General features: G+C 38.7%; 1 protein-coding gene across 3 annotated transcripts in view; it reads right to left on the reverse strand.

Annotated features, from left to right (window-relative positions):
- lrp4 (low density lipoprotein receptor-related protein 4) overlaps positions 1 to 16,605 on the reverse strand; it is a 136,610-nt gene that overhangs the window by 35,421 nt on the left and 84,584 nt on the right. For all 3 annotated transcript variants that reach the window (XM_088333855.1, XM_088333854.1, XM_088333857.1), the window contains exons 7-13: positions 11,033 to 11,152; positions 10,820 to 10,945; positions 10,409 to 10,534; positions 9,426 to 9,560; positions 4,815 to 4,940; positions 4,248 to 4,478; positions 471 to 627 (exon numbers count right to left, since the gene is read on the reverse strand). In XM_088333855.1, the coding sequence (XP_088189981.1) occupies positions 471 to 627; positions 4,248 to 4,478; positions 4,815 to 4,940; positions 9,426 to 9,560; positions 10,409 to 10,534; positions 10,820 to 10,945; positions 11,033 to 11,152 (1,021 nt within the window). The remainder of the gene's footprint in view (positions 1 to 470; positions 628 to 4,247; positions 4,479 to 4,814; positions 4,941 to 9,425; positions 9,561 to 10,408; positions 10,535 to 10,819; positions 10,946 to 11,032; positions 11,153 to 16,605) is intronic.

The following is a 16,605-nucleotide window of genomic DNA, read 5'->3' on the forward strand; positions in this document are numbered from 1 at the left end:
AACCTACAATAGAAGGTGAAGTTTTGTGAACGTGAAAATGCTGAATAGAGGGGCAGAGAAGTGAAAAAGCTTTAAGGTGGTGTCGCTGTATCCCGGGGGTCTACTGTAATTAATTGTATAATTGTAAAAAAATTTAAAAAGCTAAGGTTGCAACTTCACAGATTTTGTCTATCAGGGGTTCTTTTTAGAATCCCCGCAATAAACTCTGTTTAGCGTATTCTAGCTGAACATTTTTCTATAGCTTTATCAGCAACAACATACAGTAAAGTCAGGGAGTCTTAGTCACTGCTTTCTGTATGAAATCTTCACCAGCCACACAGGCACTTGCTTGTGGGCACTGCAGTTGTGCCAAACCCTAATCCTCACTCTGGAACTGCATGACAACTGGGACACATCCAGAGAGGATAGTGTGTGTGTGTGTTTGAAACCATCTGCTTTGAATCGGAGTAAATACATGTGTGTGCGCTTACCCCTCTATAGGATGCAGCGCAATGGCCCGAGGCTTCTCCATGTTCTGCCACAGCAGCACCTTGCGATGAGTCCCGTCCAGATTGGCCACCTCAATGCGGGATGTTCCGGAATCGGTCCAGTACAATTTGTCATGGATCCAGTCAATGGCCAGTCCACCTAGTTTAGAAAGAAATTAAATAGAAATACAAAACTCAATTCCAATGAAGTTGGGAAAGTGTGTTAATTGCAAATAAAAATTGATCCAAGTAAATTGCAAATTCTTTTCAACCCATATTTAAATGAATGCACAGCAAAGACAACATATTTATTGTCTTCACTCATAAACTTTATTGTTTTGGGAGAAAATCATCAACTCTGTAATTTGATGACAGCAACACGTGCCAAAATAGTTGGGACAGGTGTCAATAACTACTCAGAAAGTGGATGAATGGAAATCAACCAACTATTTGCAGGTGAACAGATGAATTAGCAACAGGTGAGAGTTGTTACTGGGTATAAAAAAGGGAGACCCGAACAAGCTAAGTCATTCACATGCAAGGATGGGGCGAGGTTCACCTCTTTGTGAACAACTGCGTGAGCAAATTGTTGAACAGTTTAAAAACAACATTCCTCAAAGTACAATTGCAAGGAATTTAGGGATATCATCATCTACAGTCCATAATATTGTGAAAAGGTTCAGGGAATCTGGAGAAATCACTGTGCGTAAACGGCATGGCCGTAAACCATTATTGAATGCCCGTGACCTCCGAGCCCTCAAGCGGTACTGCATTAAGAACCGACATCAATGTGTAAAGGACATCACCACATGGGCTCAGGAACACTTTGGAAAACCACTGTCAGTCAATACAGTTCGACGCTATATCCGTAAGTGTGGGTTAAAACTTTATGTTGCAAAGCGTAAGCCATTCATCAACAACATCCAGAAACGCCGCAGGGTTCTCTGGGCCCGAGCCCATCTAAAATGGACTGATACAAAGTGGAAAAGTGTTCTGTGGTCTGATGAGTCAGTTTTCCAAATTGTGTTTGGAAATTGTGGACGTCGTGTCCTCCGGTCCAAAGAAGAACAGAACCACCCAGACTGTTATGCACGCAAAGTGCAAAAGCCAGCATCTGTGATGGTATGGGGGTGCATGAGTGGCCAAGGAATGGGTAACCTGCACATCTGTGAAGGCACCATTAATGCAGAAAAGTACATTCAGGTTTTGGAACAAAGTATGTTGCCATCCAAACAGAATCTTTACCATGGGCGCCCTTGCTTCTTCCAGCAGGATAATGCCAAGCCACACACTGCACGTCTCACGACAGCGTGGCTTCGTAGTAAGAGGGTGCGGGTGCTTGACTGGCCTGCCTGCAGTCCTGACCTGTCTCCCATTGAAAATGTGTGGCGCATTATAAAGCGCAGAATAAGACAAAGGAGACCCCGGACTGTTGAACAGCTGAAGCTGTACATAAAGCAAGAATGGGAAAGGATTCCACTATCAACGATTCAACAACTAGTCTCCTCACTTCCTAAACGTTTATTGAGTGTTATTAAAAGGAAAGGTGATGTAACACAATGGTGAAGAAGCCCCTTTCCCAACTACTTTGGCACTTGTTGCAATTATAAAAGTCTAAGTTTATCATTATTTGCTTATGGAAATAAAGTTTATGAGTTTGAACATGGATAATCTTGTCTTTGTGGTGTATTCATTTAAATATGGGTTAGAAAAGGTTTGCAAGTCATTCTATTCTAATTTTACTGACATTTTAAACTTTTTCCCAACTTCAATGGAATTGACTTTTGTACTTCAGTAAAACATAAATAGTAGGGAATTAAATTTTAGTATATGATTGTTTTGAAAAATAAGTGATGATTTGCTAAGGGCCGTAATTAAACAGTTTCATTTTAATCAATCAAAGGCAGGACTGAATATTAGAACATTTTATAAATCCAAATGTTATTTTTCTACTATCAGTATAATGCTGGATTGTGTGGTTTACAAAATATATTTACAATAGTTACAAACTACATTATACTGAAATGTAAGCAAGTTAGGCGCAACTTCTGAAAAGCTACTGTACAACTAAGTAAAATATATTATTGTTTCATGAACAATTTGTGCAGCATGGGATTTTGGTTTGAATTAATCATATGCTGTATTCTTTGTTTATTGGTGGTTTCGTTATAAGGTTCAAAATCCAATTTAATTCAGAATAGTATTGATGACAAGGGACCGTGAGAAAGGGATTTTTTTTGTTTTAGTTTTTAGCCATATTGCTCAACCCAGGGTGTTCCAAAATTCTTGGGCATATTTTGAAAATGGATATCTCAAACTATTAAGTAAGTATAGAAGGACATTTATCAAATTGAGAAAGCTTGGAATCTCAAATGCTACATAGAATGTTCAAACATTTTCAATGTGAGCGGCATTGGTCACACATCAAGCCAGTTTTGCAAATTCAAGCACACTAATCATCTTTTCTGGTTAAGTGAATGCCATACATGGGTCTGAAACGGAAATTTAAAACAAATACATAGCCATACAAAAAATCTAAATACTTTGATTTATTCAATTAATTATTGATACATTATCTTTGAGATATGGGGACTTCTAATGTGCCCATGACTTTTGGAACACTATGCATATTAGTAATAAACTATAAATTGATATACATACATATATAGACTCCGTTAAAAAAATATACACAAAAAACTGAGTAGTTTATAAATGTGTGTGAATACACGCGCATTTGTTTATAACTCGCATCCCAATGAGTTTCCTTTTCTTCTCAGCTGAAACTAAGCATTGTAAAGTGAATATGTGCAGCTATGATTGTCATCATTTATTGACAAATAAACGATGTACGCAATCCCAAAATAATTATAACAATCTATTTATTTAAATTCCCTCAAAGTCATATTCATCATCAGATAGACCAAATAATTATTTCCATCATTCCATCAACTGTTGGAGTTAATTTATATCGTTCAGGATGGCTTTCTGTTTTCTCCATTCTCATGCATTTGTGTCTAGTACTGTTAATAAAAACAGTGTGATATTGAGATTCGCGATTTTTTGATAGTGACCAGCAACATTTTGCGACCGATAAATCATAGCCTTTTGTGTATAACTTGCACCCAAACTTTGAGTTATTTTTCTAAGAAGAAAGGTGCGTTATACAGTACACGAATACAGAATGTTAAGATATGTAAAGGGGGGTCCATCCCTCTCCAGCCCTGCATGTTTCCACTCGGCCTCGAACCGGGAATCTTTATGGAGTGGTTAGCACGTTCGCCTATCATGCGAAATGTCCCCAATTCGAGACCAGGTGGAAACATTTGTTGGCCTGAAGAGAGGTATGGGCACCAACAGGCTGTACTTGCCCAAGACACACCACAACTGGTGTCCCTACGATCCTAGTGGTTAAGGAACCCAACCAACCATTTACAAATATACATATACAAATAATTAAATTAAAATACGAATAACAATGATACATTCTAAACCATTAGTAAATAAAATGTATTCTTTCATATTACATTATAAGTGTAAAATTTAGGCTTTTTTCCTGTGGGTTTCTATTTGCATATAAAATGTATAACTAAAAATAACAATTTATCTTTAATTACATACATAAATTATGTATATAAATAAAAAGTATCATATATAACATGTATTACAGTAAAGAAATGTTAGCCGCCTGAGAGTGGGAAATGGTAAGAAAAAGAGAAATACTGTAGAAGACGACAGCAAAAAGACATTTGATGAATGATAACATTGACATGCTGCCTTCACCTGGACTCTCCAGGCCAGTTGAGACGACCTCTTCTACATTGGAGCCATTGAGGTTGGCTTTCATGATGCGGTCAAGTGTCACGTCTGACCAGAAAACAAGTTCTTGGCTGTGATGGAAGTCAAGAGCAATGGCGTTCTCTAGATTGTTGAGTAGCAGCGTGTACTCGGACCGGTGGGGCAGAACCTGACGGATATCGATCCGATTGGCAAACAGCAACACCGGCTCTGGACCTGTCAAAAATGGTACATCAATATGAACAGAAAAGGACGTATTCTGGAAAGGCTACAAAAAGAAATCATTTTTTTCTTTTTTGTCACTATCGTGGAACATTCATTTCATCTGACAGTCGGGATTTAGGTTTAGCTTGGTTCTGTGACAGATTGATGGGGTGATGCACCAGCACTCAATCTTGAGTCCAGTGAATCTACTCCAGGCCTTGATAATATGTTGCAGAACCAGCAGAAATATAATTACAATTGAAGAATACATCAACAATATCGTAATGTTTTTTTTTTGTCTCTGTCCTTGCAGTTTGACATCAACGCTTGAGTACAGTTGATCTTTACCCAGCGCCTTGCAGCTTCGCTTGTCGGGCCGCAGCTCATAGCCTTGAACACACCAGCACTGGAAGCCCCCCTCCACGTTGGTGCAGCCTTGACTGCAGTAGCCTTCTTCCGCGCACTCGTCCACATCTGGAAAACGCCAACCGCAGGGGAAAAAGGAAAAGATGGGTGATGTCACAAGAAAACAAATCGAGGGTTGTGTTTAAAACGCATTAGTATTCCGTTTTAGAACTAAAAAACACGGACTAAAAGATGTGCCTGATTATAAGCCGCACGCATTACGTTTGTAAAGAAAATACATTACAGAAATAAGCTTGCATAAGACAAGCCAAACGTCACGGCATTGTAGAATATATATATATATATATATATATATATATATATATATATATATATATAAAAATAAATATTTACCAAGACAGAAGGTTTTACTAACTAAAGTTGTCATTCCAAACAGTGCCTGTAACATGGGAGGAACGCATCAGTAAAAGCTGACTTTTAAAAAGGAAGGGTTACCATTTTTACGCGTAGTTAAAGCCCCCTCGAGAAGTTGATTTGTTAATGATTTCACATATGTAATAGGCATGTTGTTGGCATCCTGTAAAAGGTTTTTCGAGACTTTTGCAGGTCAAGCAGAGAAAGTTGACGCTCCAGTTTCTTGTACAAATAAAATTAATTTCTTTGAGCCTGCATTAGAAGATATGCCTAAGTACAAGGAGTGCAGAATTATTAGGCAAGTTGTATTTTTGAGGATTAATTTTATTATTGAACAACAACCATGTTCTTAATGAACCCAAAAGTCTCATTAATATCAAAGCTGAATATTTTGGAAGTTGGAGTGGGGCTTTTTTAGTTTTAGCTATTTTAGGAGGATATCTGTGTGTGCAGGTGACTATTACTGTGCATAATTATTAGGCAACTTAACAAAAAACAAATGTATACCCATTTCAATTATTTATTTTCATCAGGGAAACCAATATAACCGCTCAACATTCACAAATATACATTTCTGACATTCAAAAACAAAACAAAAACAAATCAGTGACCAATATAGCTACCTTTCTTTGCAAGGACACTCAAAAGCCTGCCATCCATGGATTCTGTCAGTGCTTTGATCTGTTCACGATCAACATTGCGTGCAGCAGCAACCACAGCCTCCCAGACACTGTTCAGAGAGGTGTACTGTTTTCCCTCCTTGTAAATCTCACATTTGATGAGGGACCACAGGTTCTCTATGGGGTTCAGATCAGGTGAACAAGGAAGCCATGTCATTAGTTTTTCTTCTTTTAGACCCTTTCTTGCCAGCCACGCTGTGGAGTACTTGGATGCGTGTGATGGAGCGTTGTCCTGCATGAAAATCATGTTTTTCTTGAAGGATGCGGACTTCTTCCTGTACCACTGCTTGAAGAAGGTGTCTTCCAGAAACTGGCAGTAGGACTGGGAGTTGAGCTTGAGTCCATCCTCAACCCGAAAAGGCCCCACAAGCTCATCTTTGATGATACCAGCCCATACCAGTACCCCACCTCCACCTTGCTGGCGTCTGAGGCGGACTGGAGCTCTCTGCCCTTTACCGATCCAGCCACGGGCCCATCCATCTGGCCCATCAAGACTCACTCTCATTTCATCAGTCCATAAAACCTTAGAAAAATCCATCTTGAGATTTTTCTTGGCCCAGTCTTGACGTTTCAGCTTGTGTGTCTTGTTCAGTGGTGGTCGTTTTTCAGCCTTTCTTACCTTGGCCATGTCTCTGAGTATTGCACACCTTGTCCTTTTGGGCACTCCAGTGATGTTGCAGCTCTGAAATATGGCAAAACTGGTGGCAAGTGGCATCTTGGCAGTTGTACGCTTGACTTTTCTCAGTTCACGGGCAGTTATTTTGCGCCTTGGTTTTTCTACACGCTTCTTGTGACCCTGTTGACTATTTTGAATGTAACGCTTGATTGTTCGATGATCACGCTTCAGAAGCTTGGCAATTTTAAGAGTGCTGCATCCCTCTGCAAGATATCTCACTATTTTTGACTTTTCAGAGCCTGTCAAGTCCCTCTTATGACCCATTTTGCCAAAGGAAAGGAAGTTGCCTAATAATTATGCACACCTGATATAGGGTGTTGATGTCATTAGACCACACCCCTTCTCATTACAGAGATGCACATCACCTGATATGCTTAATTGGTAGTAGGCTTTCGAGCCTATACAGCTTGGAGTAAGACAACATGCATAAAGAGGATGATGTGGTCAAAATACTCATTTGCCTAATAATTCTGCACTCCCTGTATTAGTGCAGTAAATCCCCATGATTTGGCGTCCATACGACGTTTCACTTTGCGGTGTGGAATGAAATGCCTTATGTATTGCATTTTTCCTGCTATATGACAAATACATTTGCGTATCCCACAAAATGAAACTTTACAACTTTAGTTTGCCTGTCTGTTGTCGGTTGACAACATAAAAAAGGCTGGTATGCTTTTGGTTTGCGTAACTGCATCATTAAAATACCAATATGCCATTGTCTGAACTCCGTCGCATAATGCTTCTCTCCATTTAGAATCTTTTGTGCTTCATAAAGGCAGGCAATATAAGATACTGTTTTTTTGTATTTATTTTCTATGGGTCTGTAAGGCCATCAATGATGCTAAAGTGGAAGCAAAAACATGAAAATTAATCGCAAGCTTCATTTTCATGGTTATCAAGAAATACCAACATGATAACCATGGAAACAAAGCTTGTAATAATTGCTAAATTAAAAAAATTCACACATATAGCTACCCCCACCATGTTGACTGGCTGTAACCAACCAACCAACCAACAATCAAGACTTATTAAAAATAAGAATGTAATCAAAGAAAAGTCATATTTAAAAGCCATGATGATCCTCATGAGTGGAAATTTTAAAATTAGATTCCATTTTCATCTGGTGTTACAATCTTTCCCCCTTCTTCATCCGCTCGCTACCCCGCTCGTCATGTCACACCAAGGCAAATAAAATGTTTCCTTTATGTTTTAATCTTTCGCTATACAGCAACTTTACTTTGTGATTCCTACCTCAGATATGGATTAAAGTCGTATCCTGTAGGTCTACTGTGTTTGTGAGTTATCTTTATATATTGTAAAGTAGGCTACTTTTAGTTGTGTATTTCTCAGACTCCTATGCTATGAAATTAAACTGTTTTTCTATTTTCATCTCATCTCATTAGCTACACCACTTATCCTCAGTAGGGTCGCGGGGGTGCTGGAGCCCATCCCAGCAATCATCGGGCAGTGGGCAGGGGACACCCTGAACTGGTTGCCAGCCGATCGCAGGGCACACGGGGACAGACAACTCACTCGCTCATTCACACCTAGGGACAATTTGGACCGGCCAATTCACCTGAAATGCATGTTTTTTGGAATGTGGGAGGAAACCGGAGTGCCCGGAGGAAACCCACGCAAGCACGGGGAGAACATACAAACTCCGCACAGGAAGTCTGGAGCTGGATTTGAACCCACCTACCGCTCCGTAATAGATGAAAATGATCATTACCAGGATGACTCTCATCCTTAAGAATATTTGAGGTATGTTTCAAAACTCTATCATTATATATAGATTCCAGGGATGGCAAACCAGTGCCCACAATCTGTTGTTACAAGGCAAGCATTTTAACCCTGTCCCGTTTTTGCACCCGTTTTTCCACCTGTGCGTTCCTGATCTCCCCGTTTGTCTCCGGCTACGACCTGTTTTTGATCCCGACCAAGTCTGATCTCCCGTCCCGGCTTACGCAAGTAATCATCACACACACACACACAGTCACATTTTTCTAGATCTACGTTTTCAGTCTAATTCCATTGTTTTTAATACGTTTTTAATGTTTATCTATTGTATATTATGTCATATGTATGCGCGACTCCATTCATTCACTGCGCATGTGCGACTTTTCAATAATCCACGCCTACTGACCGGATGTTGTCAGTTCGGCCTGGGAGACCAAGCAAGATGGCGGCCAGGGCGGGCTCACTACATTTGCGCAGTAGTTTTCAACTAAAATAAATAAAAAAATAAAATAAAATAAAAAGTAATCTATCTATCTATCTATCTATCTATCTATCTATCTATATCTATATCTATCTATATCTATATCTATATCTATATATATATATATATATATATATATATATATATATATATATATATATATATATATGATTGTCCACAAAATTCTGGGTACATAGGAATGTTCTCAAGATTGTTTTGTTTTTAAAATATGTTCCTATCCCCCATGTGCCCAGACTTAGTGGACACTCCGTTTATTCAGTTTTGTGTTGTTGCTGAGGCTATTTGGACTTGATAGCACACCACTTAATCTCTACAGAGTACGCACTTTTGAATGGTTGAAAACTTAGGAAAAAAGTACCAGTGAATAGTCAATATTTGACTGTAAATCATTAACTGTTTATACTGTTATTAAGAGCAACATACCTTTCATTAAGATTCATGAGTTATTTTTATCTCGCTGGCAAACACTTAATCTCTCGGGTTCCGGGAAGGTGAACCGATATGCAACATATAAACAACTGACCAGTCTTCGACATGTCGTCGATGTCTAAATGACCCACACACCGATAGGGACGCACAAATACCTTGGCAGGAACGGCCATCGTCCATAAGTCGGTATCCGGTGTGACAGGTGCACTGGACCAATCCTCGGAGCATTTGACACTTCTGGGAGCACCCGCCGTTATTCTGGTTGCAGTTGCTGTCGCTGGAACGTGGACCTGCACAGAAACATTTGAGCATCTCAAAAAGCACTCTTAATGTGTCCCACTGGTGTTTGTGTTGGTTTCTTGATATCACCACTGGTAAAATGTCAATGTATTTTTGGATTTCAACATAGAATACTTACAGACATTAAATTAGACACTTGATTCTCTAAAAGAGTAGGAGGAACAGAGACCCCTGTCTTAGCATGGGTGTGGCATATCACCACATATATCAATTTATTAGAATTTATTGGGGGTGCCTCTACACAAATCCTAGTTCAGATTTGCGGACACCAAAATAACTACTGTGTCAATTTTCACACAAATCGTTTGAGCCCTTACGGAGCCTATAAGCCACATATGATTGCAAGCATACGCACGCAATTTAGGATTTGTAAACAAATTTAGATAGATTATTTTTTTACATTTAAAAATTGAATATATTTTTGTAAAATACTTTGTTGTGCTTTTTTATGATTTATTTCTAATACATTGATCCTGGAATATTTTTTTGATCCTATTTTCAAAGGGATGTTTATTTTGTGTATTACTCAACAATTATTTATTTTTAATCTTTTGTTCCATTGTATATTTATTCTATGCAACTTATTATTGCATTGTTTTATAATGTTTTTATTTATTTTATACAATTTATTTATGTATTCATTTAGTTATTATGTATTTATTGTTGGTTTTATTTATGTATTTAAACATACATTTCCAGGAATAACAGTATTTGGCTGGAAAAAAAAAAATCACTGGTGCACAGTTCACCAATTACTACACGAGTCGTAAAAAATAAAATAAATAAATATATATATATATATATTTATATATATTATGCACAAAGAAGGTTGACTCACGACATTCATGGTGTGGAAGTTCATCAGTCCCATCTTCACAGTCATTCACCTCATTGCACACTTTCCTCTGACCAATACAGCGCCCATTCCCACATTGGAACTGGTCAGAGGCGCAAGGGGACGTCTCTGAGTTGGACATAGAAGAGAGTCTTGCTTAAATAACAAGCCAGTGACCAACGTGAGACTCAATCTTAAAGAATGATGAGCCAATATTCTGCTGGACTGTAACTGCATGATTTTCAGCAATTTTCAGAGATTGGTACAATATAAAACAAGGGTTTCGAAAGAGACTCTGACTGAGCTAAAAAAACAAGAGCTGACTTTTGTTGAAACTTCCACTGTTGCCATGACTACAAGTTGAATTTGGACTATATTTAGCCGCCAAAACGCAGATAACAAGCACAGTCTCACCAGTTTTTTCGCAAGCCTCTTCGTCACTGTGATCTGAACAGTCGTCTTCGCCGTCGCATCGCCATGACAACCGGACGCAGCGTCCTGTGCCACACCGAAACTGGTCGGCCGTGCACATAGATGTAGCTGTGAGACATTTCCAAGGGTGTAAATGCAAATGACACGAGTGTGGAGTGTGCATGCTTCATAAGACCAAAAAAAGTGTTCACTTACTACAATTCATCTCGTCGGACTGATCATCACAATCGAACTCGCCGTCGCACCTCCAGCCAGCGTTGATGCACATGCCACTGCTGCACATGAACTCAACAGATCTGCATGGCTGGTGGGACGCTGGGGAAAAAAACCCAACAAATATCGTCATTAAAATTAACTGGACATACAAAAAGGGGTACCGCCACTATTTAATTGGTTCTGGCAGTGATGTTGTAAAATGAAACTGTTAAAAATGAACATGTTTTCCCATTGAAATGAATGGAAACGGGATCAATCCGTTCCGAATTTCTCAAACCCATTAACTGGAGGTACACTAATGTTCAGCTAATACATAAATAAATATACCACATTGTAGAAATAAAACAAGAAATAAGGCTAAAGATGTCAAACGATTAAGTTACTGTAAAGTACAAAGCTTTAATAACCAAGAACAGCTCAAACGACACCAATGGAAAAAAATGATAAAATGTAAAAAAATCAGTGTAAATGCAATCCACTTGGCACACTCACAGTGCCGCTGGATGCGTAAAATACTAATCTAGCGTTTGCTGTGTGTCCCGAACGTAGAATATTTTTTTAATTTTTCAAACTGTTTTCTTCAAACAATTCCCTTTGCCCATACGCTCTTGGTTTAAAGAGGCTGCCTGCGAATTTTTTTTTTACATTTTGCAGTCAATAAGGATTTATTTGAATCATTATCTTTGTCTGATTGTTGCATTTCCTGGCTGCAACCAACAAATTAACGTACCAAACCATTTGGAGAGGAAAACGCAAAAAGTTACGAATGTAACGACGGTTCTAGGAGTCCCGTACAACAGCTACAGGCGATGCTTTAAGCTCTAAATGTTATCATACGGGAGAAAATGCATAAGGGCCAGGTGTACCACACGCAGCTCCAGCATTTTGATGTGGCCACCCTGTGACCACAAACGGCAGGGGGCGCAGCGACAGCAGGCCCAGCGGGACACCAGTCATCAAGGAGGTCGGCTTGCCTCAAAGCCGCAAATAGGAAACTTAAAGCAAGAGCCTGCCGCCTCGAAAAAGGTCGAAGAGGTGGAGAACGTCGACCACCCTACGATCAGAGGGCCATGCTGACATCAACACAGTGTCCAACGAAACCCTGAGAAAATTGGTCCTCTGAGTGAGAAGAAGGTGAACGGGCAGTTCCCCTGGGGGACAAAGCAAGCCGACCGAGAGCAAATAAAATCTGATTTTTATGTAACTTATTTCACAAAAATATATCGTAATTTAAGAAAAATATTTTATTCATTTAAAAATGAAAAAAAATATTTTAATGGAAATATGTATATGATTTCTGGTGAAATACTCGAAACTACAAAAACAAATCAAAATTGATAAATGCATAAAATTAATAAAACAAAAAATGTTTTAAGAACTATATAATCTAAAAAATGCTTAGGTCAAAGCAAAGGTCCAAGATTCATCAAAATCTGGGACGACATGACACTAAAAATAAATGGAAACAATCTCAATGGTTTCCTCATATTGTGTAACGGACTCAGCCACGAGCAGTCTTACTTTCACGGCTCATATATCACTCCTCGTAATTACAGACAGAAGATCTTCTCCGAGCGGCAACGGATGGGGCCGGAGGTGCAAAGGAAGATTAACGCGGAATCAAACGCCACCTCCCCTAAATCATGTGCGTGTTTTCTCTGACACGTTTCCTCTTGAAGCTCGGGACGGAGATCAAAAAAACCGCATGGGAGAGTCAAAAGAAAAAGATGGAAAACATTTGACGCTTAAAGCCTGCTGCTGCGGGCTTATCAGCTGGCTGAGATGATCATAACAGCAGGTGCTTTTGATAAGAGATCAATAATGGCAACACAGAATGCGTGATAGGTAGATACTGTAAATACTTCCCTTGGCGGTAATCTTTTATCCCCAGTTGACTATTCCTGAGAGCAAGGTTCAACAAATTTGTGTCAAACGCGGCGGCTATTTTTCTCCCGCTCTTTCCGCCTAAAATGCACATTATTCCCAATCCCATATTACTGCAAGCGGTGTTCAGCAGAAGGCTCTTTTGCCAGGAGGTGTGCCATCACAGCCTGCCTAAAATAAAATGCACGTTTGCAGCCGCTTTCCATTATCCCATGTCTACTATTGCTGAGAGCAGTGGCTAGTAGAGCACTTTTCTTTCCTTCATAGTTTCAGGCCGCTGAAGCATGCCACTGTGGCCCACCTAGGACGAACTCCAATTTTTTGGCTATGATCCATATCCGCAGTCAACTATTACCGTGAGCGAAGCCAGAGATTAAAAAAAGTAACCACCACATATGACAAATTTTCTGTTATTTCTGCCTATGAAGAACTGTAATGTTTTAGCCGCGATCGTTTATCTATAGTCGAATTTTGATGAGAGCAGGGGCAAAGAGAGCAAATTTGTGTCATGTGTGGTAGCACTTTTTAACCATTCTTTTAGTCTAAAATACTGCTTGGGTACGATCCATTATTCTCAGTCGACCCTTGCTGAGAGCGGGGGCCGAGAACAAATATTTGCCTTACATTTTTTTGTTCTTTCCGCTATGTAGTAGCAAAGCATCATCCCCAGTCTACTATTGATGTGAGATGGATGAAGCCTATGGTGGGAATGGTAGAGAGGGATTACTTCAAATTTTTACAAATCGTATGGGATTTTAGTTTACATTAAACATGATTACAAGAGATTATAGTACTTTCTTAAATATACGATTAAAATCCCCACTCGCCTAGAGAGTAATCAACACAGCCCAGATGATCATCGCCTGCTCTCTGCCCAGTCTAGAGGACATTGCTGGCTTGCAATACTGCAGCAGCGCTATCAACATTATACAGGATTCTTCTTACCACCTCTTTGACTCTTTGTTTTATCTCCGTTCCGAGCTTTAAGAGGAAACGTGTCAGTAAAAACACGCACATCATTCAGGGGAGTTTGCATTTGATTCCACGCTACAGGTCCCTTAACACAAGGACTAACAGGCTCAAAGACAGTTTATTCTCAGACAAAAAAAAAAAAAAATCAAAACTGAAAACATCTTGCGTATTATTCATTTATTGTACTTATTTTGCTGCTAAATGTTATTGTAATTATTTTCATTGCACAATTATTAAGAGTTCACTATTCTTTTTCATTGCACTATTATTATAACTTGGGCAAGTTTCTAAGCACCATGATGTAAATATTTCTGCCATTTATCCTGACAGTCTTGACGTTTTTCTCCTTTAAGTCTTACATCTTTAACATGAGGTGCCATGTCTAATCACGTTACAATGTTTCACAACGTTCATATCAATGACAATGAAGACAATTCTATTCTATTCAATCCAAAACACAACAATGTGCTTTCATGTGCTTAGTCAGCTGTCAACAAGGCACAAGAATCTGGATGTTTACCAGGATTCACATGAAAAGTGGGAGTGAGAAAGAAAGAGAGGTTTCTTTTTCATTGAACAAAGCACCCTTCATAGGTCTGAGGATTCTATGGAATGTTCTATAAGGGGAAGGTCTTGTATGTGTGTCTCAAACGTTTTTCCCCCTTTTCACTGTTGACTGAAATGGCTAAATATTTCATAAATTGTTGAGTGTGTTTGAGTAGACAGAATAAAGCAAACATTGAAAAAAGTGAAGTAGTGATAAAAGGAAGAGCGGGGAGGCTTCTGTGACCTTGGTGACGAGCAAACGATGACAGTAAAGCTTCGAGTTAAAAGCTTATCACAGCGGAGATAAAAACATCAAAAAAGAAACCCGATGAGTGTTTGCGACAGAGAGAGTGAGCAATTGAGTGGCAGTGACAGTTGAGAGCACCAGTCTGTTAAAATTGTTTAGCTGTAGATCACGTGGTGTTTGCAGGGTCTGTAGACATTTTTCATGGCCAAATTTGAGCAATTTTAAAGGACTTTCGAAGCTAGTCTTCGAATTTCTCCGGAAGCAGTAAAATTATAAATCTGCTGTGAATCATGTATTTTGCAGAGCCACGAATATATCTGCGGTTTACATATGAGATTCTTAATCTTACGTGTGCATTTATTAACACGTATTATTTTTAAATCTTGATTAAATCGCAAATATACTTGTGGATCTGAACAATACGTGTTTAGATATATTTGAGATAAATCGGTTTCCACCCAGGTAATATGTAGCTTACATTTTTCAGTTGCAGGAAGTTATTCCAATTAGAAATTACCACTGGGAAATGCTACCTTAATTTTTTTTGCATGCCCCATAATAAATGTCCATAATTGGTACGTAATCCTTGCAATAATAAACATAAAATTGCATGCGCCTGTCCTATTGGGTATGTCCTGTAGGGGCTGATGACCCATAGGAGAATGTCATACAAACTAATGCCAGCTGTCGTTAATCATAAGGGAATAAGAAATGCAATGACAAAGCAAAGCCACCCGAGAGCAGTCTCAGCAACATTATTAAGCAGACTGGTTGACGATTTCAATAATTTACAAGCACTTCACCCAAACTTCAAGCATTTTCAACCCTTGGAAACACAACATTAAAATGCAAGCATTTTCAAAAATTTCAAGAACCCGTACAAACCCTGTGTTTGGCTGTGACCTGCATGTTTGGCAAATGTGATTTAATGTAAGGTACTAAAAAACCTTGCCATTCCCAAGCATGTTATTTAATGCCGAGTCGAGACATCAATTATACGAGAAGATGGTTCATGAAATTGACCTAAAAATAAATAAATAAATACATAAATAATCTGGCTTATAATGTTATCTTTTTGGGAGGAGGAAAGAGATGTAAACGCGTTAGCAAAAAAATGAAATTTACAAATAAAATAAAACAAGCACTACCTTGTAAATAATGCATTATTTGTTCTTGAAGTCTTTTATTACATATTAATGCTTGACTGCCACGTTCCAATTTAGTTTTTGAACAATGTACACTGCAACAAAATCAATTCCAGTTAAGATGATTAAAAAAACTTAATAAACTATCCCTAGGGTTGAAAAGAATGTACCTTTTTATAGACTAAGATGAAATGAAAATATAATTTGCTAAATGAGGTCTATACTTAAACTAAGGGACATAGAAAGAAACCAATGCATTAATTATTATTTATTCATTCGTTCATTCTTATTTTAACAATTTGTTTTTGTTCAAACTATCAAATTCAATTTCTGCAGTGCTCGTGCAGGTGTCGTGTTATATCTTGAAGATGCCTGTCTGCTATCGGTTTGTGCCATGGCTATGTCGATATGCTATTGGCTGCACTGAAACCCCCAGTGTCTTGCTTTCTATTCATTCATTCAATCTTTTGTTCTTTGCAAAAACATTGCGAGTCGACAATACACTCCTCTATGTTTTGTCCTGTATTTGTTCGCTATGAATCCTAAGGCTTGCAGTGATGTTAAAGGGGATGCAAAAACAAGCCATGGAAACGAAGTTTGCGGTTATCCAGAAATACAGAAAAAAGGCACACAAATCACTAATGCCGCTAAGTTGTAAACCTATGGACGATTAATGCAGTAATACAAATAAATAATAGGCGATTTAAGTTTGGAAATCTTTCAAGGTCAAGTCAATCTTCACAAGTGGAGGTTTAAAA

This window comes from Urocampus carinirostris, chromosome 4 (genome assembly GCF_059441175.1).
Source record: "Urocampus carinirostris isolate Australia breed hairy pipefish chromosome 4, RoL_Ucar_1.0, whole genome shotgun sequence".
Classification (NCBI taxonomy): Eukaryota; Metazoa; Chordata; class Actinopteri; order Syngnathiformes; family Syngnathidae; genus Urocampus; species Urocampus carinirostris.